The 25,830-nt window shown below is 31.1% G+C and overlaps 1 protein-coding gene across 1 annotated transcript in view; it reads right to left on the bottom strand.

The window, feature by feature from the left end:
• Positions 1-1,735: 1,735 nt before the first annotated feature.
• LOC145292034 (uncharacterized) overlaps positions 1,736-25,830 on the bottom strand; it is a 172,139-nt gene continuing 148,044 nt past the window's right edge. Inside the window, exon 4 of the mRNA XM_080138058.1 lies at positions 1,736-2,221. Coding sequence (XP_079994184.1) covers positions 2,186-2,221 — 36 coding nt within the window. The 3' untranslated portion in view covers positions 1,736-2,185. The remainder of the gene's footprint in view (positions 2,222-25,830) is intronic.

Genomic DNA, 25,830 nt, shown 5'->3' with positions numbered 1-25,830 from the left:
TGTTAAAATTTTAATTGTTAAAATAATGATAATGAAATAAACTATTGTTATATAATCTGTTGTTACATTATTTATTGCAAAATTATTTGTTGTAAAAGCATCTGTTGTTAAATTATCTTCTGTTGAATTTTTATTGTTAAATTATCTCATCTTAAATTACCTATTGTAAAGTTATTTATTATAAACTCTTCTGTTGTGGATACACCTATTATTAAATTATATATTGCTAAATTATCCGTTGTTTAGTAATACGTTGTTAAATAATCTGTTAAATTATTTGTCATAAAATAATAGATTATTACATTATATATTATTTATTTATCTATTCTTAAATTATTTATTGTTAAATTATCTATTGCTAAGTTCCATATTGTTAAATTATCTGTTATTAAATTATTTGTTACTGCTTGCGTTGTCAATTGTTAACTTATTTATTGTAAAATTATGTGATGCTAAATAATTTGCTGGTAAATTATCTGTTGTCAAATTATCTGTTGTTAAATAATATGTTGTCAAATTATCTGTTGTTAAATAATATGTTAAATATTTATTGTAAAATTTTCCGTTTTTTAATTATCACATGTTAAATTATCTATTGTTAAATAATCCGTTGTTAAATTATTTGCTATGCATTTTATCTGTTATAAAATTATTTTATAAAAGTATCTGTTAGTTATTTTTTATTTTAAAATTATATTTTGTTAAATTATCTGTTGTCTAATTACCGTTGTTAAATAATTTGTTAAATTATCTGTTATAAAAATGTTTTTATAAAATTATCTGTTATAAAAATATTTTTATAAAATTATCTGTTATAAAAATATTTTTTATAAAATTATCTGTTATAAAAATAGTTTTATAAAATTATCAGTTATAAAAATATTTTTATAAAATTATCTGTTATAAAAATAGTTTTATAAAATTATCTGTTATGGAAATAGTTTTATAAAATTATCTGTTATAAAAATAGTTTATAAAATTATCTGTTAGTTAATTCTTTATTCTTCGATTATCTTTTGTTAAATTATCGTTTGTATATAATCTTTTATTAAATCAGCTCTTATTAAATTATCTGCTATCTCTGTTGTCGAATTATCTGTTAGTTAATTAACTGTAAGCTATCCTTTATAAAATCATCTGTTGTTGAATTATATGTTGTTTAATTATCGATTATTAAATAATCTTTTAACTCGATTTATGATTTATATAAAATGTTGATCAGGATTTGCTCGAAAAATGGATAAATCGATTCTAAAATAGAATTTTTGTGTTTATGAAAACAGGCTAATATTTGTTGTAAATCATTGACGAGACATTCTCTTAATAAAAATCTTTTCATCAGACAATATGCTAAATTATCCGTTGTTAAGTAATACGTTGTTACTTTACTTTATATATTAGTTTAGGAAAGCTATTTTATAAAATTGTGTACAGAAATACACTACTTATGAAAAATACAGGAAAAGGAACGACTTGCTGTCATTCCGTCTGTTCGTCAGTTTGCTCATTTCTATCTCTATGACTATTGCATCAATACATTTGTCATCTTCTTACAAAACGCATTATTCTTTCAACTTACAGCGATAACAGTTTTATTTCAATTGAAATATTACATAATCACAGCGTTCAAGTCGAAAACCAGGATAACAATTTTAATAGACTTCTATCAATATTAGTACATATGCTGACATAATTTTATGAATACAAAATAATAATAAAATAAGACAAAACAATATTTTAATATTGCCATGGTATTTATTCTTCTTGCTTCATTAAAAAACAATAACAAAAAACGATTTTAATTAATTTTCTGCAAATTATCGTTTATCGATTATTTCTTTTCCCAGTCAAATTTTGAAGACACTTCTTTATTTTTCTAAGTTTTTGCGATGTTTTTCTTCGTAACTTTTCTGGCGATTTTGGAATTTTTTACTTGTTTTCGTTTTTATGTGGCCTGGGGTATTGTTTTCCAATATGGCCTTTTATTAAAAACATGGATCATTGATTTTTATTTTTCTGCTCGCAAATTTCCTTTTACTACAGTTAGTCACATATGTTTAATGTATGTGTGTGTATGTGTGTGTGTGTGTGTGTGTGTGTGTGTGTGTGTGTGTGTGGATCTGATTAGAAGCAGTTCGTGCGGACTGGGAGAAGATATTGTAAAGCTGGCGAATTGAACGTCTCTTCAGTTCTGGGAATCATCGGGCAAGATAAGCTTGGCCTAAAAGAAAAACAAGAAACAGAATTAAGTATAAAACTATTACGCAAAGAGGAGATAATATAAAACTGTCTTAACAATGACAATAGTAATACAATAATCAATGGTAATAATAATAATAATAATAATAATAATAATAATAATAATAATAATAATAATAATAAATGGTAATAATAATAATAATAATAATAATAATAATAATAATCAATGGTAATAATAAAAATAATAATAATAATCAATGGTAATAATAATAATAATCAATGGTAATAATAATGATGATGATAATAATAATAATAATAATAATAATAATAATAATAATAATAATAATAATAATGGTAATACAATAAAAAGGCATCCCATTTTCATACTGCGTTATCACTAGGGCTATGACAACAGCATATTATTTTCATTGTTTTGACTTTCGAGTATGTATCTGATACAGTAAGACACAGTTAATCAACCGAGAACCACAACACTCTGTATAAAAGCATATAAAATATCAAGGGATATACACTCGTGAGTCAAAACAAGAAAAAGACTATGCTGTTGTCCTAGCCCTAGTTTTCACTATTAATAAAAATGCAAAAATAGATCCACTTTTCAGCAAAATTTGTGATTGGTAATTATTCTAAGATAAAATGCAGTTTTAACTTTACATGGAAGTGAATTGATCCAATTTTAAGTCATGTCACCATGTCCACTAAAAAAGTACAATTTTAAATAAAGATTTTTTTAGCCGGTTAAAGACGAATAAAAGATGAGCCCTCGACTTAGAATGGGTGCTTTATGCAAAACTGATAAATGAATATCGTTAAATTTGTGCTCACGTTTGCATTAAATACTAATCCCTGTTAATCCCTAGTTGACGGATACGATATAATAAGTGTCCATACAAAATTTAAGCCAGGTCAATTGAGCAGGTTCCGATAAAAAGTTAAATGGATAGACAGGCTAAGAAAAACATAGACACATTTGCAAATAAGTTCCACTAGTTTTATGTATTTGAAGACAATTTTTTACGTTAAGAAAACTGATAATATTTCTTGTTCTAAAAAGAACTAAATTGATAGAATTTTCAATAAAAAAAGAAAAGATTCGTTTGATTTAAATGACATTTAGTTGACAATGATACTTTTTTACAGGAAAATGAAATTACTTATTTATAATAGTATTCATCAAGACAGGTATTTAATTTTAAAAGAAATATTGTTATCAATAGTAAATAATACAGATTGTATATTTTCACGTTAACTTGCCCCTAAAAACACTTTCCTTATTAAAAATCTGAAACCATTCATATTTATTTCTATCTTTAAAAATAAAAGTACGAACTAATTCGTCTGTCAACAGGGTTTATTCGGTGTTGATAGTTTGGTATAAATTCCCAGACAATTTATAACTTTTAGGGGTATAAAAATACTTATTGTTTTACTAAAATGTATTTTTTATTGAAAGTAATTAATGATCAGAGCGCAAGAAGAAAAGAAAAGAAAAACGGAATGTGCGAATTAATTCATAAAAGTCCTCAGATAAAGATTCCTGGTGTTCTGAAGACTGAAAAACAAAACTATTTGGAATAGTACGCAAAATAGTTAATGTTTACATACATTTTTCACCTTAAATATACGAGAGTCGTTCCAAAAGCATATTCTCCTATTTTTATCAGGATAAGTTAAAGAGCTACAAAGACAGGAGTCGTACCAGTAAAACAAGCAATATTTCATTTTGCCGGTGTAAATTACTTCTTTTTATCAATGGTAAATATTACTTTTTATTCTGAGAGATTCGTGTGCATTTGTTTCTGAATTTTCTACAGATCATAAGAAGTGGTTCCATTATTGGGGAAAGTTATTAAACATCGAAAAAAGCTGTTGATATTATAGAGGAAATAACTAGAAACTAAGAATGCAAAACCTTTGGAGTACAGTTAAATGTGAAACTCAGTTTATAACTTCTTAAATAGGACAAACCTTATATTAACTTTTATCTGACTAAATTCCCACATTAAACATAATAAAATACTTGAAAAAAATCATGAGATGAATAATGTTATATGAATCGAATAGTTTAGGTTCACTAATAAGCCTTCATTTATCAAGGCCAAAATCAACTCGAGAATAAAAGTTAATGGATGTATTGTGCGTTGGGTGATGAAGATTTCTACGTGCTAATTAGAATTAATGAATGCAATAATAAAATGTTGCGAACTTATGAGGTCGCTTTATGACAAGTGTTTTGTTAATATTGGATTTGAAAAGAATGCTGAATGCTCAGAGAAGCATTCACGCGACAATATGCTTTACAAATACGAAGTTCTTAGAAAAACTTTTTTCATCGCACTTCCTTTCGATGTTAGGCATAGGGAAGAATACTATATGAATCTGTGATAATAAGGCAAGTTCTTGCTGTGAATGTTTTACAATATTAGAGGAGTTTAGCCGAACACCTTCTATGGAAATAACAATAAAGTAATCGTCTCTTCGGAAGAAGGGGTTGTAAAGATCATCAACCACTAGATTGTGAAGTCAATTTTGTACCCTATCAAGGAAAGATAAATATGCAACGAGGAGTGTTACATCGCCAAATGTGATAGTAATACTCCATTTTAAGATAATATTAAAATTATGTAGGATTAGATCATGAGTCAAATATTTAATAGAATAATCTTACCATTTTTCCCGGTAAACGGAAAACTTGATATCAGTGCATACACTTTTTTAATGTCATAATAGTAACAGCGAATGAATTATTCTTAAAAAGCTGTGATTTAATATTTTATATGTATTAATCTTTTAGCTAGGAGTAAAGTGTAGTAGCTGTTATGATATTACATTTTATCTGATTTATCCTTGCCAGTTAAAAAATCCTTCTAGACTGGGGCAATTTTAATCTTTATCTCTATCAAAATCACAAGTGTTCCTTTTCATATATATATTTTTCCCTCATTAAAACCAGACTATATCTCTAACTTTTTCCTAGAAGGGGGCAAGTAAATAGGAACTCACATAAGAATAGGTTCTTCTAAAATTATATAAACATGGGAGGCTTTCTATTCTAAGATTTTAAAATGTCAATTATTAACAGACTGACCTTTAAAAATATCATTCCTTTGTTAAAATGCATTTTAACGGTGCCAGATAAAAGGTTAATCTAATAATATAATAACGACAGTAAGATCGAATAGCAAACATACATAACTCGAAGTAATGGATGCAGTATTAGTAAAAAATACTGCAAAGAAAAAGCTATAATCCTTTCTTCAATATATGTAATATTTAAACAAACGACATAGCACGCTCGAATTGGCGTAAGGAATCAGAAAAACGTCCAACGCATGAAAGAATATAAACAATCAGGAGAAAACAAATCAAATTAAGAATGCGAATACTATACGTACATTTAAATGTTAAATCGACACACCAAAAATAATTCGTTATGAAAACACATTATGCATAAGAGAAAGGAAATGTAACTACAGCAGAGGAAAGACAAAATATGTGTTCGAATAGAAGAAAGTGTATAATCAGTTGGCTTAATATATACCATTGCAGAATATAGAAACGGTGATCCTGGGTTCAAATCATATCGGATGTTTCGTTCAATTGTGCATTATTAAGGGTTGAAAATGTATGACGCTATACTTTGTACAGCTATTGGTAAAATAGAAAACAATTTATGTGCTATTAGCCTAATAGATGTCGTTACACTAAAACTTAGTTACAGTTTATTTCCCTAAAGTCTTTTCTTTTATATTTGCATCACACCAGATACATGCTAATATAATCTAATATTTTGGGATTATGCTCGAACAATTTTTGCGTGTTCTAATAAAAAATAATAAAGAAAGAGAAGAATAAAAATTGAAGCAGTCGAGAAAAATAAAATAAAATATCACGACAAATAGTAATACTATTTCACCTGTAGTTGTAGCAAGAAGGAGAGAGACATATCGAACAGAAATTTGCTATTTTTATGCTGTCTTTTTTATAATCAACTGATCCTTTTTTGATTCAAAAAATTAAAAAACGAACTAAATGGGTTGTCCGACGGGATAAACTATAACATTTTTTTATTCTGAGTTCAAATTCAATAGAATCTATTGCGATCATTATGTAATAGTAGCGTTAGAAACAAATATGAAATCGCTTTCATCTTTGGTAATATCGTAATTTGTGCTTGGTTACTTGTCTCCAATAAATATTGTACAATAGGTGTCGCAATTAGGCATAACACATTTCTATGTTTATATGCAGATTAGCAGGACTACCCCGCATTTCCCGGGGAAAATATGTAATAAATCTTCTGTTCATCTCCCTTTTCTTCTTACCCGTTTTCCCGATCCTCACTTATCTTCTTCAAGCCTATTCCTTTCTCTGTACATGCACACATAACTTGAGTAGGCGTAAAACAAGTAACGTTGTGAAAAAATCAGAGTTACTTCCTTTACATTAGTGGAGGGAAAACAGACATGATAATTTTAAAAGATGCGTGTATGCCTTGATAAAATTAAATAATGAAAAGTCTATTTGATTCCCAAATAATGGATATTTTTCTTTAAATTCTAGATACTATACTTCCGGAGTTACGTTGATTAAAGAAATATCAATTTTGTGGATGTTTGTTGTGCATCTTTTAAGTTTTAGCTGGACATACGAACACAAGTTTGCTTTTTATATGATAGACAAGTAGACAATCCATCAGTCGAAGAAAAAAGAATCGCTAGAAAATATACTATTATAACAGATACTTCATATAGATAAGTAGACTATACATCGCGCTTAAACTCCATTATTATATTATAGTCATGCAACGGCCACACATATTTCTAGATTTCTTGTTTTTGCGTCAATCTTTCTAATTTTTTGTACTATGCAGCAAACGTGGGAAAATTTTGTGGTCAATAATATTTGTTGCTTTTCAAAAGTAAATCTGGTAAACATTACCAAATCAAACATATAATAAAATTTTAACATTTGAATTATCAATGGTGAATAAATAAGTGACCGTACTAAATACCATCTCATTCAAAATATTCAGTGATTTTATTTTTTTACGTGATCATTGTCGTGTTTTACGTTAACGAAAACAATTTGCCATTTCTAATGCACAATTCCTTCCGGAACAAACTGTTGTTGCTGTTTAATATCCGGAGTTCATTCTTAAACGCATCCTTACGTTAATCATAATGACGTCTCTTGAATCAATGACAATTTGGTATTCACAAAGCATTTCATTGTTCTGTATTTAATATCAAAAGCTATAACTAATAACAGCGTATGGCTAATCTTGTTTTCAGGAATTAAATCTAATCTCGAGAATGCTTACAATACCTCACGATATCACGCTGTGCATTGCCTGATCGATGCTAAAGTTCTAGTCGATCTAGACAACCATTGCCTTATAGATAATCTTAGCGTAGGCTTTAAATAACAACTCCTATAATCTATAAATCTATAAAAGTGAGAATGTGTGAGGATCCTTCTCAATTTATAGATTCGACAAATTTTTGATTTACAGACTCGACATTTTTTGATTGGTTTTCATCCAAAAAAGAACTGTTAAGAATCAAAATTAAAAATTGTTATGTGGAGGGGGGGGGGGTCATCAGATTTGTATCTGTTTGTCAAGTGTTTCACAATTGCTCATGCATGAATGGTTACATGAATGATTCTTTTGTTAAGAATAAGTAGCTTAGAAAACACTTATTAAAAAACGTGACAAGCTGGCGTAATGGTTATCGTACTTAAGTAACTGTTTGTAGGCTTTGGTTTTGATCTCAGCTCGAGTATTTTTTTTACTTACAAGAAGTCAACTATTTCGAAAAAAATAATACTTGCATACACATGTGTTGTGTAGTCGGGTTAGCGTTCATATTGGGACAACATATGACGGGGACTCAGAACTGAAGATCATAATGCCATTTATATACTGTTTATATCACAACGATTGTGATGATTCTAAGGGACTTCATATTATTACGGAGCTGAGAGATATAATGCAACACTGAGTGCATCTCGATGATGATGATGATGATGATGATGATGATGATGATGATGATGATGATGATGATGATGATAGTTTTTTTACAAATAGTTTTTTTTAACATGATTGACAAAATACATTTTCAGTTGGTGGAATGACGACAGACAAACAGTTTACAATGTGATGGTGATTCTTTATTCATCCAGCCGGTTGAGTGATGACTCCGGAATTCAAGCTTGTATGGCTACATGGTCTCTCTTCCTTGCCCCTACGCCTCGCAGAGACCTCAGCTTTAACTGAGTTGCTTCTCTCTCTCTCTCTCACTCCAACTCTAACTAACTTCGAACCTTGTCTCAATATATTGAGAATCTTCTTTCCTGATGACGACAGAGGTGTATTCAACCAATGTGACTCCCTTACATTTCAAATTACATGTGCGCTTTGCACATGCACCTACACTCCTTTGGTAAACAAAAGAAATTCCTAAATTGAATTGTATGTTTTTTAACCTATTTTGTATATAATCATTTCTAAACACGTATTCTTTATTTTTTTAACTGACATATTTAATATTCAGTTATTTCTAAAAGAATGAACACTCGACTGCATTTCTGGGATTAAATATCTATTACCGTTTAGCACTTTCCTACTGGGTTCGATTTTAACCTTTTCCAAATATCATTTTCAAACTTCTCTAGGTTTGATTTCTTACTTACTGAGGTCTGTCCCTTTTCATAACACATGTCTCAGTTTCTTCCTTTTTTCTTTCACTTTTTAAAGGAATTTAACGTTATGTGTAATATCTACGGTATTTCTGCTTATAATAAATAAGAATTCTACATTAATTAAAACATAACATTAATTAAAACGTATTTTACGATTAAGCAAAACTGAGCGGCCTGTTAGTACTCCTATAATATTAAACGTCTTTTGATAAATAAACGACGAATTGTATTTATTATAGTTCTAGACACAGTTGGTTGAAGATTAGTGAAAGTTGTACAATATCCAAGCGAAAACAGGAATAAAAGTATAAAGTCTTTGTGGTTGCTGAAAGTCTTCGAGTATAACATTTTAAAAATGCAGAAAATCAGCCATTATTCGAGGATTCAGTGAAGAGAGGTATGAGAGAGAAAGTGTTTACCCATAACTTTCTAGAAACCATTCTCCGGTGACTGGTACGATTCTCAAATGGGTTTGAAGTAGTCCTACAGAAAACGGATGAAATTAATGCACCCTAGAAGTCAGCTAGTTGTATGAGTGTGACAAAATTATCTAGTCGGATAATATCTTCACATCATAAAATAAATATTAATGGTTGTGATTGCTACAAGAGGTTTCGCAATTGAAAACAGTCAATATGGTTTATGAACACTCGACTTCCTAGGGAGAGGGAATAACAGCTTTCCACTGCAGCAAAACATGAACAAATGTTGAAAGAACTAGTTCTCCGAGTAGAACCCTGGTTGTGAAAAAAAATAAATAAATAAAGCCGAAAATGTATTTGTCAGCATTCTCTGGTAGAAGCTCTTCATGAGATCTACAATAAACGAACTCTTCTTCCGAACTAAAAGTTAATACTTGAGGTTTCACCTAAGATTAAGTAAGGCTACATCAGAGCAACCCAGCCTGAATCTCAGTTTGAAAGTTTTGACCGCTGTGCCAGGATACCATTTCTTTAAAGATTCTCATATTCCGAGCGTGTACATAGAATAACTCAGTAGATAATTAGTTAAATTGAACTTTCCCAAAATGCGACCATTTATTAAAATAGAGTATGACAAACGGCTTGTACAAAAATGTGCAATGAAATATTACGTTCTATTTTTTTAAATATTATTTACGGTAAAACTAGTTAACGTTCAGCTTAGTGTAAAATAAAATTTAACATTTGTTTAATTTTGCTTGATTGACTTGTCTTAAGACATATGCATTTACTGGTAATCCGTGATAACAGTGTGGAGATACCAAGAGATAAACGATCACAGTTAGTTATGCCCGCTGTAAGGAAACTGTCTGCCCGCTGTAAGGAAACTGTCTGCCCTCTGTAAGGAAACTGTCTGCCCGCTGTAAGGAAACTGTCTGCCCTCTGTAAGGAAACTGTCTGCCCGCTGTAAGGAAACTGTCTGCCCGCTGAGGCGAACCAGAAACCATTTAATTTAGATTCAGGACTCGTGATTATGCACAATATGCGCTTTTGTGTGTGCGAAACATGGTAATGACGTTCGTCAGACAAAATAGGGAGATGTAGACGGGCTGGCTGAGGTTATTTGCGGAAGTCGTAAGAGAGAAGACATGTAACAAAGTCAGTGAATCCCTGTTTATAAGACAGATCCGGCCGTCAGCTGGCATCAAAGGGAGATAAATAAAGTGTGGCGCCACTTACTGCGACGTTTGTGCGTTATTGTGTTTTGAAAAACTACATGGATAATATTAGGTATAGTCACAAAACAATGATTAATGTTCTGTTTCGTTGGAAATAATGTTTTATTGCTCCGTTTAAAGAAAAAGAAATAGTTAATTTCAGCATAGTAAGATAGAAATCGGTAATAAATTTTTTTCGTGAAAAAAATGACAAATAAACGTTTACTATTTTATTTTATTAAAATAATTGTTCATATATTGTTTGCATACAGTTTAAAGATGATCACTGTTCAGTTTAGTGAAGATTAAACGGTTGGTGTTTTATTACTTAAAAACTACATGGTTTATGTTTAATATAGCGAAGAAATATATGATCTTCAGTGAAAAAGAAATGGTTGACATTGGTTATATTGAAAATGTTTAATATTCGGTGTAATAGAAGAAAAAATTGTCAATATTTGCTTTATTGAATGTGTGTAAATGAAGGTGCAGTTGTAATTTATATTGCACATACTAGTGCAAAACCAGCAGTGGCGATGGCATATATAGAGGACGAAACAAATTTGACCATGTTTTTTTAAATACTTTTATTTTAAAAGAGCTTTGAATAATTTAATAGCACTACAACAGATATGTTTATTAGTATGCAGTGTTATTAGGCTTGATAACTGGATTCGGCAATATTGACCTGCATTTTGATGATTCAAACCAATTTTAACGCTTTTAATTCGGAAATAATACAAAGTTCTTTGAATAACTTGAAGGTTATGAGCTGTGAGCTGAAAAATTACAATGGAGATTTGAAATGAGTGGCTAGCAGAAACGATCGTAGCAGGCTGAGAAATTTTATAATCAATCACTGGAGCTACATCAGTTATTTGATAGGCACACTATGTCTACTATCTGCTCTTCAATCCAATGATGTTATAAGCTAAAACGCTGCTGAACATGAAATAATCATTTAAAAATCAAAAAACATGACACGCTGAACAAAAATCATCTTAAGAAAAGATTAACAAAATGTAATCATTTGAGAATGTTCATTATATGTTAATGAGATAAATACTGAATTATTAAATACAAAAATCGAGGAATTCTTGTGCATTTCTAAGATTTTTTAAATTTTTATATTAAAAGAATAATTCTAGAAATATTTAGAATTATGTATTTTAAAGCAAGCATTTGCGCCATTTTGTTCCCCGCTTTCCTATTTGGTTCTTCCCTGGGGCTGACAAACTAATTAACAGGTTTTTGCGGAAAACACTTTTCAGCAAATCGCTCAGTGGAATTGGGAAGCAATTGAAATAAGTTGAACGCTTTTCCCAAAACGTAATTAAACTTTTTAGCTGAATACTTACGTTACACTTATAAGGATTTGAGTGCAAATCTCTAACGAAAACATTTTAACTTTAATTATTGGTAAAAATCAATGTTTCACTTATCACCAAAATAAAGTAAATCCTTCTATTTGTTATTTCCGGTCAAATATAAAGTAAGAAAAAACGAATACTCTTTTTACAAAACACGGAGAGGAAAATTGCATTTAACCATCTTTGATATAATAATATGCCAAGACATCTCATGTTCGTACGTACCTTATTTAAAAGATGGGATCAATCAACCGTATGAGATAAAATGCAAAAGTAGTGCTGGAATATGAGTTGCAGGTATGGCTGCTTGGGTATCCAATATTTTATATTAACGGGTCCGAAATGAGATCAGCAGGAAATGACTGGTTAGGAACATCCGAGAGTTCAATTTCTGTCCGTGCATTTTTTACCCTCAATGTCTCTCCTCGTCCGCTACAACCGACTGAACAATAAATATATACATTCCGTGTCATCCGTTAAGCATGGTAGCTATATACTGTAGTATATATATATATATATATATATATATATATATATATATATATATATATGTGTGTGTGTGTGTGTGCATTGAGATTAATATTAAGACCCCTTTTTCCTATTTATTTGAAAAGAAAATACAATTTTGTTATATATTAGTCAGGGAATTGCATTCAGCTGTAAAAGATCTAGCTAATTTGCATATTCTTTTAAATATTGATTTTAATTAATTTCCTATTGATTTTTTCGGCTTTCTTATGGGACGATCATTTTCAGTTAATTATTACCTGTAATTATATTCATGCAGATATTCTACATGATTTATACTTGTGTAATATTTGCGTAATAAGCTTATAGTAAAAACAAACATCTTTATATATATATATATATATATATATATATATATATATATATATATATGCGTATATATATTTAAAAAATTGCCTACCAAACTCCTCCTAGAGCTTTTGGTCTGCAGACATAAAACTTAATATATAAGATATTAGAACCCATGCAAAACTTTATATTTGGATCTTATTCTGGGAAAATCGGTGCAAACATGTAAAAATTACAGAAATGGAATTTGCCAGTTGAAGGTCGAATTTTTAACCTTGCAGCAAACATATTTTCATAGCCAAGACATTAACGTCAAAGGAAAAAGTAAATCGTAATCTAAACGTTTTAGTTTCAATTCTCGGTCGTGGCGTACGAGTCATTTTTCTTTTTTTACTTTTTAAATTATTACTATATAATCGGTCCAATATAACATAGTAATATATACGGAATGTTTTAATCAAAATACTATATTTCCGTGTATTTTACGACCGGGCAATGCTGGACGACTTGCTTGTATATATATATATATATATATATATATATATATATATATATATATATATATATATATATAATATTTTTAAAATATCCGGTCCCGATTTCGAATCTCGCTAGATTCAGCCACTCTGATGAGTCGTAGACGAGAAAACACGTGTCAATGGATACATATATTTTACAAATATTATATATACCGCTCCCCATGTGGGGGTACCAAATTGGTTAAAGGGAAAATTATTCCCAACTCGGATTTAGGTAAAAATACACTTTCGTAAATAATTGAACTCATTCAAAACGTATCGCAAAAACAAAAACAAATAACATCATATATATATATATATATATATATATATATATATATATGTGTGTGTGTGTGTGTGTGTGTGTGTGTATATACATACATATACATATATAAGCTAATATAAAGTAATTTAAAAGATGAATTAAATAATTAATAAAAATAAACTGATATAAATTAATTTAAATGATGACTAATTAAATAACCAATAAAATTAACTAATATATATTATATATATAATATATATATGATATATATATTATATATATAATATATATATATATATAATATATATATCTGTATAGTAGTTTTAACAATCAACTAATTAATTAAATAACTAATAAAATAAATGTTAGTAATTTTTAAGATAAACTAATTTAATAACTAATAAAAATAAACCAATATAACGAAATATAAATAATTCATAAATACTATCACTTAAAGTTGAGATTAAAACTTCAACCAACAGGAATCTGTCACGTAAAACTAATTGTATGCATTGCCTTATCCACTACGTCACAGGTTCATTTATACTCTTCTGGTGGTTGGAAGTTTAACTCGTACCACAGACGATACTCAGAATAATATTAAGAATACTTATTTAATAAATACGCGTAGTCCTGGACAACGGGATGGAAACAATTTAGCCTATTGATTATTTAGTTTGAAATTCCTGAATTCTATACATAGATTCAAGAGATCGTAAACATTCGTTTGAAGAAGGTCAGAGGTTATATAAGTCAAAACGCTGTGAAAATAACATCCCAGATGATAATAATAGTCCAAATGATAATGATAGTCCGGATAATTGAAAAAAATACGTATTATAAATGTTAATTTTAAATATTCTTTGAAACTGATTTTTGTTTATTTTAATAAGATTTAAACAATGCTTAGATTACATGAATTCATCAATAAATTAAAATTAATTCTGAAAAAGTGAGCAAATTTGGAGCATTTAAAAATTCTTCATAAGGTTCATAAAATAATTAAAGAAAATTAGGTTGTGTAAGCTCTTCACACATTTTTAGCACATGAATATACTTTTGATGACATTGAAGTATTTTGGTACCTGTTTCTTACTATTTTTAACGGCGTATTCGATGCAACATGACTCGATTGTAATGCTAAATCATAATTATCAAGAGAAATCTAGAATAAAATAACAACATGATAACGGCTGAACGCCCTACAAGTAAATCTTATCCAAATCTATTTCGACTCTGCATTCTTTTTTTATTAACATACAAAAAAAGAGTATATTTTGGAGTTATTTGAACTATTACCCTATTATTATAGCACTGTGCAATGATCGATATTGTAACTATATATATATATATATATATATATTATATATTACGTTGAATTCTATTTATGCATGGTTTCGATATTCTTCATATTTGCATAGAATTTAAAATGAAAACTTGCCAGCACATTTATATATATATATATATCAATTTATATGACCATAAAGTTGAGTTTTTCTTCGCTCTGACATTGATATTAACAGCCTACTTTTCCTATATAACATTATTAAAAAAATCTCCTTAATTCAGCCATTTATATGCGAGAGACTAAATCAAGATTAACTAATTCGTATATTCTTATAAAAACGAAAATTTATTAATTATTGATTTTTTATAGTTTCTTATTAGTTTCAACTAAAGGTTGTGATTGGTTTCATTGGTTTAAACTAAAGGCTATGATTGGTTTCATTTAATTATTACGCTCAGATCAATGTATGCATATTTCATACATCGTGCATAATTGTGTAGCATTTAGGATAAAATGATTCTAGCAAACTCATATATATATATATATATATATATATATATATATATATATATATATATAGTAAAGTTTTAAAAATTTATATGTCAATCAAGTTACACAGAATCTTCCGCGTTTCACTCTTATGAGGATTACGGACAAAATGATAGACTGCTATTACTACTTATAATAACAACAATACCAAAAATGATAATCATAATTATAATAATAATTAATAAATACATATAAAAATACTCTAGTTTAACATACAATATAAATAAACGTCTAAAATTTTAACTAGATAATCTCTGATCACAAAGAAAAGAAAAAAAACTCCTAGCTAGAGAAAAAACAAAAAACCAAAACAGACGCGCACTCACTAGCTACAATAAATGGAGTATGAATAAGAATCTGATTGACTGACTAATAAACCGAGTACATCGGGGATATATAAAAAACACGAAGCAACGTAAATTCCATGCAATTCCATGAGGAGAAAATTTTGTGTTGTTTAATTGCTACCTAGCTCAGTATTTACTACCTCGCTTTATGTACGTATCGAGCACTCCAGAAGTAAATGCTGAATATATTTACATAACATTTTATCTAGACCCATAAAATATAATTATATATATATATATATATATGTATGTGTGTGTGTGTGTGTGTGTTGGGGTTCCATCCTACAGATTCTTTTAATGGACTTTTCCTGACGTCATTTACAGTAAGCAGATTCTGCTTTTTATTCAGTCTTGGCGCAAAACTCAAACGGAGAGAGTCGTAACATTACTTGTCCTTCAGATGAGCAACTAACATACTTTTATATATTTTATTCATTTTAGTTTCTGAGTCCTACCGTTATTTTTTTTAACATTTAAACCACAACAGCTGACGACGACGAAATTCGAATCTAAAAATAATTGACGAAAATTAGAAAAAAAAATATGCGATTAATTAACTAAATGATAACCCGGTTGGCGTTAAGATCTGTCCACTTTTAAAGTGTTGACAATTTCGCTCACGCGTTTGCGTTGACGGTAATTAATTACAAAAAATATTTTACTGGGCAGGTAAGTTATGCAAATTATTTTCTGTATCGAAAAAACAACTAGGAATCTGAACTATAACTTTTTTCTCCTCGGGTTTTGAAGTGGCTCTAATATTTTTATGATTGTCGTTGAAAGAGAATTTTGTGTTTTGTTACCAGAAAAATAAATTAAATTATTTTATTTCTTACGGGCTAGCCGATGGCTATCATTTATGTAAATATTCTCCGTTTTCCTTTCCTTTGTTAAGAACATCAAGAGATCATGTTGTTTCTCAGTAAAAATTTTGGGAAAAAGTTTTCCCCACTTTGTATTTTGTCTGTTAATGTTTAAACCTGAAAATTCCAAGTGAAAACAAAGAAAGTTACAGCCTTCACACACACACTGAAAAGGAAAAGAGAAAGGACATTGCCCTTTTTTTATTCTCCTCTGGGTTTTTTCCAGTGTTACAAAAAAAAAAGAGAGAAAGAAAGAAAATAAAGGAATTTTTGTTGTTCGATTCGAGAAGATATTCCACATGAAACATAAAGTTGAAAAATAACGGAGGAAATTTTAAAAGAACAACATAGCTTGAGCTGCAATTTCAACAGCAGTTTGAGCAACAATAATAACTTTTCCTGTAGTTTTACATGGAAGAAATATGACAAAGGCAACTGGAGGAACAAGAAGATAAGCAGCAACAGCGGACGAGAAAATGTTACGTCACCAGAAGGGACAAGAGGGTCTGTTTTTAAAATGTTGAATACGACGGAACACAGTGATAACAGCACATCTCTTCCCAAATCACCATATGGAATTTCATCGAAAATTTCACCTACGTCCCAGAGTAGGATAGGACGTTTGACGCTTTTTATAGGAGATACGAAGACTTATTCATTATTGATTGCCAGGAATAAAGGAATGCGAAAAAATCCGCCTACTCTTAAGGAAACTAGAGATCACAGAACACAGTAAGTTCGTTGACTATATACTACCCAGAAAGACGAGCGAACTAGAATTCTCCGAGGCGGTCAAGCTCTTAGCTTTCGGCTCTAATACGACACTTTTTAGCAAGAGAAGTACTTCAATCTGACGAAGCGCATCGACGAAGATTATCTCGCCATTGCGATGATTTTTGTCGGGCTGAACTATCAGCAGACGATTTTAAATGCACAGAGTCTCGTCTCGGCAAAAAAAAACAACAAAAAAACGCAGAGATAAGACGACGCATTCTCTCAAAACTCGAACGCGAACAAGGTCTCATACTCTAAAAACTGGCAGAAGATTGTCAACGCGCAGTCAACGCGCAGTCAACAATTCGAGAAACATCGAAGAGTCACGCGTGTCATAGTACGAAGGACTAGTTATAGACTAAAGGAGTACTTCTGCGGAGGAAAAAAACAAGTAAAGAAACGGCAACCCAGGCACAATCAAAGAAATCACCCAAAAGTTCGTGCAGTCGTTGCGGTGGACAACATTAGTCTATAAAACGTTTTTACAAAAATAAAACATGCAATGAGTGTGGTAAGAAAGGCCACAAATGGACGCAATGCAGAAAAAGCATAAATAATAACAGGATACGATTAGCGAGATCGGGCATTGACTCAGAGAGGAACCGGCAGAAATATGTAACTGTTAACATCCTCAACAGGAAAGTGGATTTACAGTTGGATTCCGGTTCGGACCTGTCAATCATCAACATACAAACATGTTAATGGCTGAAGAAACCAACCATGATGAGAACTAACAAATCAGCTCGGGCAATTAAATGACAGATTAACGAAACAATTTACGGAAGTTTTATCAGCGGGACTAGGAAGATGTACCGAGGCCACATTTGAGCTGAATGAAAACGCGCTACTCATCTTAAAGAAAAAGCGAAACATCCAGTTTGCGGCAGTTGAAAAAATTGATAAGGAACTGGACCGGCTAGTAATAGCCGGAGTACAATCGAAAGTAAGCACCAATGAATGAACTTCCTTTACCGTATACTTTATGAAAAAGACCAATCAAATTCATGTCTGTGCGAATTTTTCCACGAGTCTGAATGCAGCTCTGAAGGATTGACACGATCCCCTCCCCACATAAGAGGAGGTATTCAACAAAATCAATGGTGGTACAATATTTTCTAAAGTAGATTTGAGTAACGCGTATCCACAGATCTCCATCGTGGAGAAATGCTTTAACCCTCCTGCATCAATACAAACAAGGGGCTCTACAAGTTTGAGAGGTTAACCGTCAGTCAAGGTCGAACCTGTGACCTTCAAGCAGGTCATGGATACCACGCTGGGCGACCTCGCTTTCGCATGTACCTACTTGGACAACATCGTGATTGTCAGTAAATCCGCGATCTTTTTCTTAAACATTATGACTCAAAGCTGAAAATAATAGTAGCGAGCGACGCAAACTGATATGGTATTGATGTTTGTATGCTACACTTAATGCCCGACTGTACCAAAAAAAAACGATCGCCCATACATCGAGGACACTATTGCCAGCCGAAAGACAGTATTCACAAATTACAAAAGAACCTCTAAGTATCATATTCGCGGTAACGAAATTTTATAGGTACTTATATGGTAATACTTTCACGTTACAAATCATCGTTAGCCATTACTTACAGTTTTCAGTTAAGCATTTAAGCAATGTGTGTGCAGTCTGTAGAGTTCTGTATCGACCAAAAGAATGATGAAAAAAAGATCGCCTTTTCTCTTTATATGTTTGCGATATTGTCACCTAACATGCAAATGAGATGCTTTCGGTTAAATATAAAAAAATGCTTTGAGATATTTGTTTGATATTGGATTAAATATCAGAGTAGACAGATGTTGTCAGCAATACGTTGTGTTCTAGAGTTGAATTTTGTCAGTCGAGATTTGGAGTAGAGAGTATTTAGCAGTAGTGTGTCGAATTTAACATTTGACTGTTTTAATCATATTGACTTTGCAGGTCCTCTTAATGACAACTATTACTTAATCGTAGTCGATAACTACACCAAGTGACTAGAGGTATTAAGGTGCAAAAGGCACTACATAATTTTCTTACATTAACTGTTTGCACGTTTCCGTGTAGTAGACTGTATCGTGAACGATAGCAGAACCCAGTTCACATCTATAGAGATTAAACGCTTTTGATATACGTTCCATCTCAAACACATTACTATTACCCAATATCACCCAAGCTCGAATGGACAGGCTGAACGATTCGTGGATAAACACTAAAGAGCATTGAATAAAACTCAATGTACATTGACAGATGAAGCCCTCTAATAGTTCTTACACGTGTACAAAATTACATGTAATCCGAACATTCCAACAGCAGTCTCGCTAGCGGAAATTATGTTCGCACGAAAGGTGAGGTTCGTTTTTAACAAACTCTTACCAAATAAGACAAAACCACAAGTAAACGGTTCCTCTTTGAGAGGGTTTTCGTCAATAGTTACAATAGTAACATCTCATTCTGTGATGTTGGTATTATCAGTAAAAGAGTTGGGGACATGGTATATATCGTGCAAGAATCAAGACATACCCATAAATGCTTCCAGAATTAATAAAGAAGATGTTGCTCGGGGGACACCAGCGACACCAACGACGCACCACCGTTGGGGGGAAGCACTGATCGTTCCTACTTTGGAGACATTCGATCTGGACCCTCTTCCATCAACATCAGAAAAACGAAAGTCCGTTCGAAAAAGAAAACTCATCGATCCACTAATGATGCATCATAAACGAAAGAAATATTAATAGCTCTTACGAAGAAAAAGCTTGGGAGAGGGTGTTTGGGCAGCGTCCCTACACATTCTGACCAGTGACTATTACTGATATCATTTCCGGTAAGCAGGTTCTGCTTTCTAGTTAGTCTGGACCCAAAGACTTAGGGGGAAAGAGTCGTAACATTACTTATCCTCCAGTTAAGCGGAGTCCCAACTCAACTTACATACGTGTCTGTATTTCTGTTAATATATTATTCATCTCACTGTTTCTGAGTCTTTTCATTATTCCTTTCAACATTTACACTATTACAATAATAAACCTTTCCTCTGTTTTCGGAAATTCTCTACCAAACTTTTATCTGAATTTTAGTCGCTAGACAAGGATATTGATATATAAGATATTTGGACCTGTGGAATACTTTCGATTTCGTTTTTATATATATATATATATATATATATATATATATATATATATTCTAGCATGCGTGCCCGGCGTTGCCCGGGTGTTTGAAGGTGTGTGTTGAAAAAAAAGGTAGGCTCGAACCCGTATCGCAAAGGAGGAAAAGAACGGGGAAAAACCTGACGTATTTGCTGTTACGACCACCGCCAAATCGGAAGTGACGTAGGTTTAAATTAAGGCTAGACAATCGAAAAGAGGGGATGTCTTTTAAAAATATCAGCAAAAAAGCGACCCCTCCCTGTAGAAAAGTGCCCAGTTTAGGGGGAAGAAATTAATATTTTAACCAATTTTTCGGTATTTGTCGTCGGAAGGGTCGAGCTTAAAAACGATACTGATCCTGTGAAAATCCATCGCCTGCAAACACACATACATAGATTTATGTATTTGTAGCTCAAATTTGCACTTGAAAATGTTGTATCGAAATTATCATTTTCCTTTGCGACCGTATCTACGTACAATCTACTGGGCCCGAGAATAGAGAAAAAATAGACGACTGCGTTACTGAAGTTTATTTGAATTACGCTACATTTTTTTAACTTAAAAATTATTTAAACAAACTCTTTTATATACTCAGTCATGAATATATCAACAACTTCAGAAATATTAACTAATTTGCATATTTCTCTGAAAAACAAACTTTCATTAATTTATTATTCCTTTTTATGGTTTCTAATTGGGTGATTTCATTTTACTGTTACGCACAGTTATATTTACGTATATTTTCTATATTGTGCATATTAGAAGGATAGACACACTCTAGTATATACGCATATATATATATATATATATATATATATATATATATATATAAATATATGTATATATATACATATGTGTGTAAAAGTGAACGTATCTGTTTGTACGGTTTCTGTCATACTTCTCTCTCATTATTGTTGGTCTACATATTTGAATTTATTTGAAACCTGATATAGGGGATTTGGACCTGTAGAACAAATTCGATTTGGTTCCTAATCGATAAAAATAGCCGCTAAAAAGTTAAAACTGAAAAAAAGCGACTTTAGCAGGAGTAAGCACAAAAAAACTGTACAATATAATAGTAAATAGAACATTGGCTCTAATAATAAATACAAAATCTGCATGAGTTAAAACGTTATATCGTATTCTACGACTGAAGAGGCACTGCTATATATTGTGTACAATATAATTATCAATAGAGTTTTGTCTCTATAATTATGAATACGAAATCTTCATAAATTAAATATCATATTTAAGCTTATTTTACGACCAGAAAACGCCGTGCAGCCTGCTAATATATATATATATATATATATATATATATATTTATATATATATATATATATATATATATATATATATATATATATATATATAAGTAACCGTGTCTGTTTGTCTAAGGAACGACCTTAACTAAACACGTCTGTCAATTTTTGATTTACAGACTTGAAACTTGACATATAACGACATGTGGAATAAATTTGATTTGATCTTTAGGCACTAAAATAGCTGCTAAGAGATTAAAATCGAAAATAATTGGTACTTGGCAGGCGTAGATCGATTTATGGCGCTTGTATGCATGCGCATATATACATTTATAGACACCGTTATTTTTTGCATCTTTTGTGTGTGTAAAGATTTAAGTCATGCAATAACGGATAAGGCTGAAAAGCTATATGTTTTGTTTTCGATCCTAGCTAATGGTACCCGTTTTATATTTGTACTTTTAAAATCACTACTATATATTGGATACAATATAATAATCGATAGATAATCTGCTCTATAATAATAAATACGAATCTGCATGAATTTAAATACAGTATTTAAACATATTTTACGATCGAGCAATGCCGGACGGCCTGTTAGTATATATCAACCAAACAAGATGAAAACTGTACTTTGTAAATCGGCAATAAATTTATGGAGAAAGGACGGGTGTAAGAAATATTTCAATGGCATGGATTGGTTAATCTAAATTTATCTGGAGGAAAAAATAGATACAGTATTAAAATGATTTTGTTTATGTGTTTAAAGGGAGGTGGTATTTGATCAACACTGCTGGGGAGCCATGATTTAATAGACTGCTTTGTTTTTAAATCCCTGAAACAGTGTTTCATGATTTATTTATTATTTGTGATTTATTATCTGTGTAATAATCTTCATACAGCGTGTTGTTATCTTGGAAGGCCGACAAGAAATAAAACAACACAGGGGTATATTTATAATGGTATTTTTTTTTTACAGAAGTACAGAATAGTATGGTGCAGAAATACTACTCTTCCTTCGTCGTAGGCCTCTCTAAACATTATGTATATATATATATATATATATATATATATATATATATATATATATATATATATATATATATATATAGTCACAGAATAGAATAGCTCACTATCACAACATTATAAAACAGTGTTAGTTTATTAATATAAAAAGAAATAATTTGTTAATATTTTATTATCGTTAAATTAATTCATAAATTTATATTGCATAGAGATTTATCTAAAAGGTATACACTCAATGTAATTGTCATTCATTAAAAGTCAATAAAAATACAGACAGAATTATCATCAAGCAAATCATAAAGCAAAGAAGCATCCGATTCTGAACTAATACTAAACAACACATTTAACTACACATTAAAAGATAACATTTTGGAAAACTTTAATTCAGCAACTTTTTATTATTGCATTGAGAAGTTTAAGAAAATGATGGTCGTCATTTCTCATATATATATATATATATATATATATATATATATATATATATAGTAAGTTATAAAATATATGGCGATTAAGCTACACTGAATATTCGGCGTTTCATCCACTCTAGGACTCTTCAGGCTTATGCGCATAAGCCTGAAGAGTCCTAGAGTGGATGAAACGCCGAATATTCAGTGTAGCTTAATCGCCATATATATTTTATAACTTACTAACTAGCTCTACCTACGTATTGAGCACTTTTGAAGTATATACTTAAAGTTTACGCAAAAATTTATACTTTCGTATATTAATTTATGTGAGTAAATTAAGTAGTTATATATATGTATATATATATATATATACACTATTATATAAAAGGAACTTTGTGTGTCTGTGAGTTCCTTATGAACTCAAAAATGGCTGGACCGATTTTTATGAAATTTCAGACTAAGGAACTTCATGTGCCTGGCAGTTTCTTCTATAGGTTTTGTATCGAAATGCTTTGATAAGTATTGATAATCGATAATCGAAATAATTCGATGAACGAAGACACAGGTGATTTGGACCGCATATAAAATCAACAGTAGGTACTTTCATATGACAGGAGCGAGTTTGAAAATAATCTTTCTTTTTAGAGCAAAGTTGGAGTGTGAATCTTGACATTTTGCATTTTAAACTTTAATTCAAGCCATTCCATATAAAAATAATTTTATAAATCAATTGTAGGTTCTCTACAGTGCAATGTAGACAGCAATGTATTGCGAAATAAGTCATAGTGAGAGGCATATGTTCTTCCATCCGGTGCACCGCGATCAGTCCCTAACTAGAGCAGGCAATCAATCGATTTGATTGAAAAATGTGCGATTTCACCGGTTTCGATGACAATAAGAATATTAGAGTGTTAAATATTCGTTGATCATCATTCTATCCCGGGCAACATCGGGTCACTATGCTAGTATAATTAAAACTATAATTAATGTTTGTTACGGCAATTTAATGTTTTAATTACCATTAAAAATGCGATTCCATGTCAATAGATTAAATATTTCACATGTTTTAATAAACGAACATCTGCTAAGAATTTAAAAGAAATAACTTTCTATTCGATTGTTTAAATGTTTAATTCTTTTAACAACTTCAAAGAATAAAGAAGAATTAGCCCTTTTAAACTATTAATGAAAAGTTAAAATTGCTGATACGTTTACAAATAAACCTACTTGTTGTTAGCAAATTACTGTTATATAAGCGTTAGTACATAGTATCAAGTAAGTTATCGTTTAATCTGAGATATACTTGCGACATGTTAAAAATATCCACACACATTTGTTGAATTATATATATATATATATATATATATATATATATATATATATATATATATATATATAAGTTTTATTGCGTTTTCACCCCAAACAAGGCACATTGCCACTTTGTTGTAGGGAGATAGTATCAGGGACATAAGTATCAGGAGTACTGTGTAGGAAGTTGGGCAGCAAGATGTCAGTTAACGTTACACTTGAACTTCTGCATGTCAGTACAGTCGGGAAAGCAGGGACACAGAAGGGAATTCCAGTCTAGCTGTTCTGGGAAACTACTGAAGTAGAAGGCTCTCTTGCATCTCGTGATCTCTACTGTGAAGGGGTGGGATTTAGCTGCTTGTCGGGTTTGTCGGGGGTATTTACGTCAAGGGGGTACAAGTGTTTGCAGTCCGTCAGAGCATTCACCGTTAAAGTACTTGTAGAAAAAGCAGAGGGATGCAACATTTCGTCGATGTGACAGTGGCTGAAGTTTAGCTGACAGTTCAGAACCTATCAGATTGGCGACTCTCTTTTGAACCTTCTTTAGGAGCGAGAGACTAGTGGCAGATGCACCAGCCCAAATATGACAACAATACTCAATACATGGGCGAATGGTGGCCTTATAGAGGTATAGGATACTTTCAGGCTTTAATAGCTTTCTAGCACGGTAGAAAGAACCCACCTTCTTCGTAGTGGTCATGCTAATGTTCTCAATGTAATTGTTCCAACTCATGTTTTCTGTGAACGTTAGGCCGAGGAGTTTAAAAGATGTACTTTCAGATAAAGAGTCATTGGACATTGCTATTGGCGGTAGGGAAGGTTTCTTGTAATTATTGTTTCTTGTAATTATTGAAGGAAACAAGTTTAGTCTTGGCAGCATTGAATGTACCATCCATTTTTGTCCCCATTCCACTACGGATCGGAGGTTTTCCTCTAGTGTTTCTGCCATTTCTTTTGATACGTGTTAATTTATTTTCCTGTGGTGTCTGTTATAGAGCGTAGTGTCGTCAGCATACATACCCATCTCACAGACAATTTTGTCAGGGAGGTCATTTATGAATATAAGGAATAACAGAGGTTCAAGGATAGACCCCTGAGATACTCTCGCATTTGTTTAGATGTACGACACTCAAGGACAATCTGGATTTTTCTCTTATCTTAGGAGGATATAATTATGTTATGTATTCTTCCAGTGATGCCGTATGATCTGATTTTGTTGAGAAGACCCTCATGCCATACCCTGTCAAAAGCCTTAGATATATCTAGAGCTACCTCTCCATCCTTCCCCGCTTTGTCCAGTGAATGGTATATACATTCTGAGATTACAGTTAGGAT

This window comes from Euprymna scolopes, chromosome 13, assembly GCF_053919585.1.
Source record: "Euprymna scolopes isolate OS-2025 chromosome 13, ASM5391958v1, whole genome shotgun sequence".
In the NCBI taxonomy this organism is placed as follows: Eukaryota; Metazoa; Mollusca; class Cephalopoda; order Sepiida; family Sepiolidae; genus Euprymna; species Euprymna scolopes.
The sequence above is the reverse complement of the archived record's forward strand: the minus strand, read 5'-3'. Positions and strand labels throughout refer to the sequence as shown.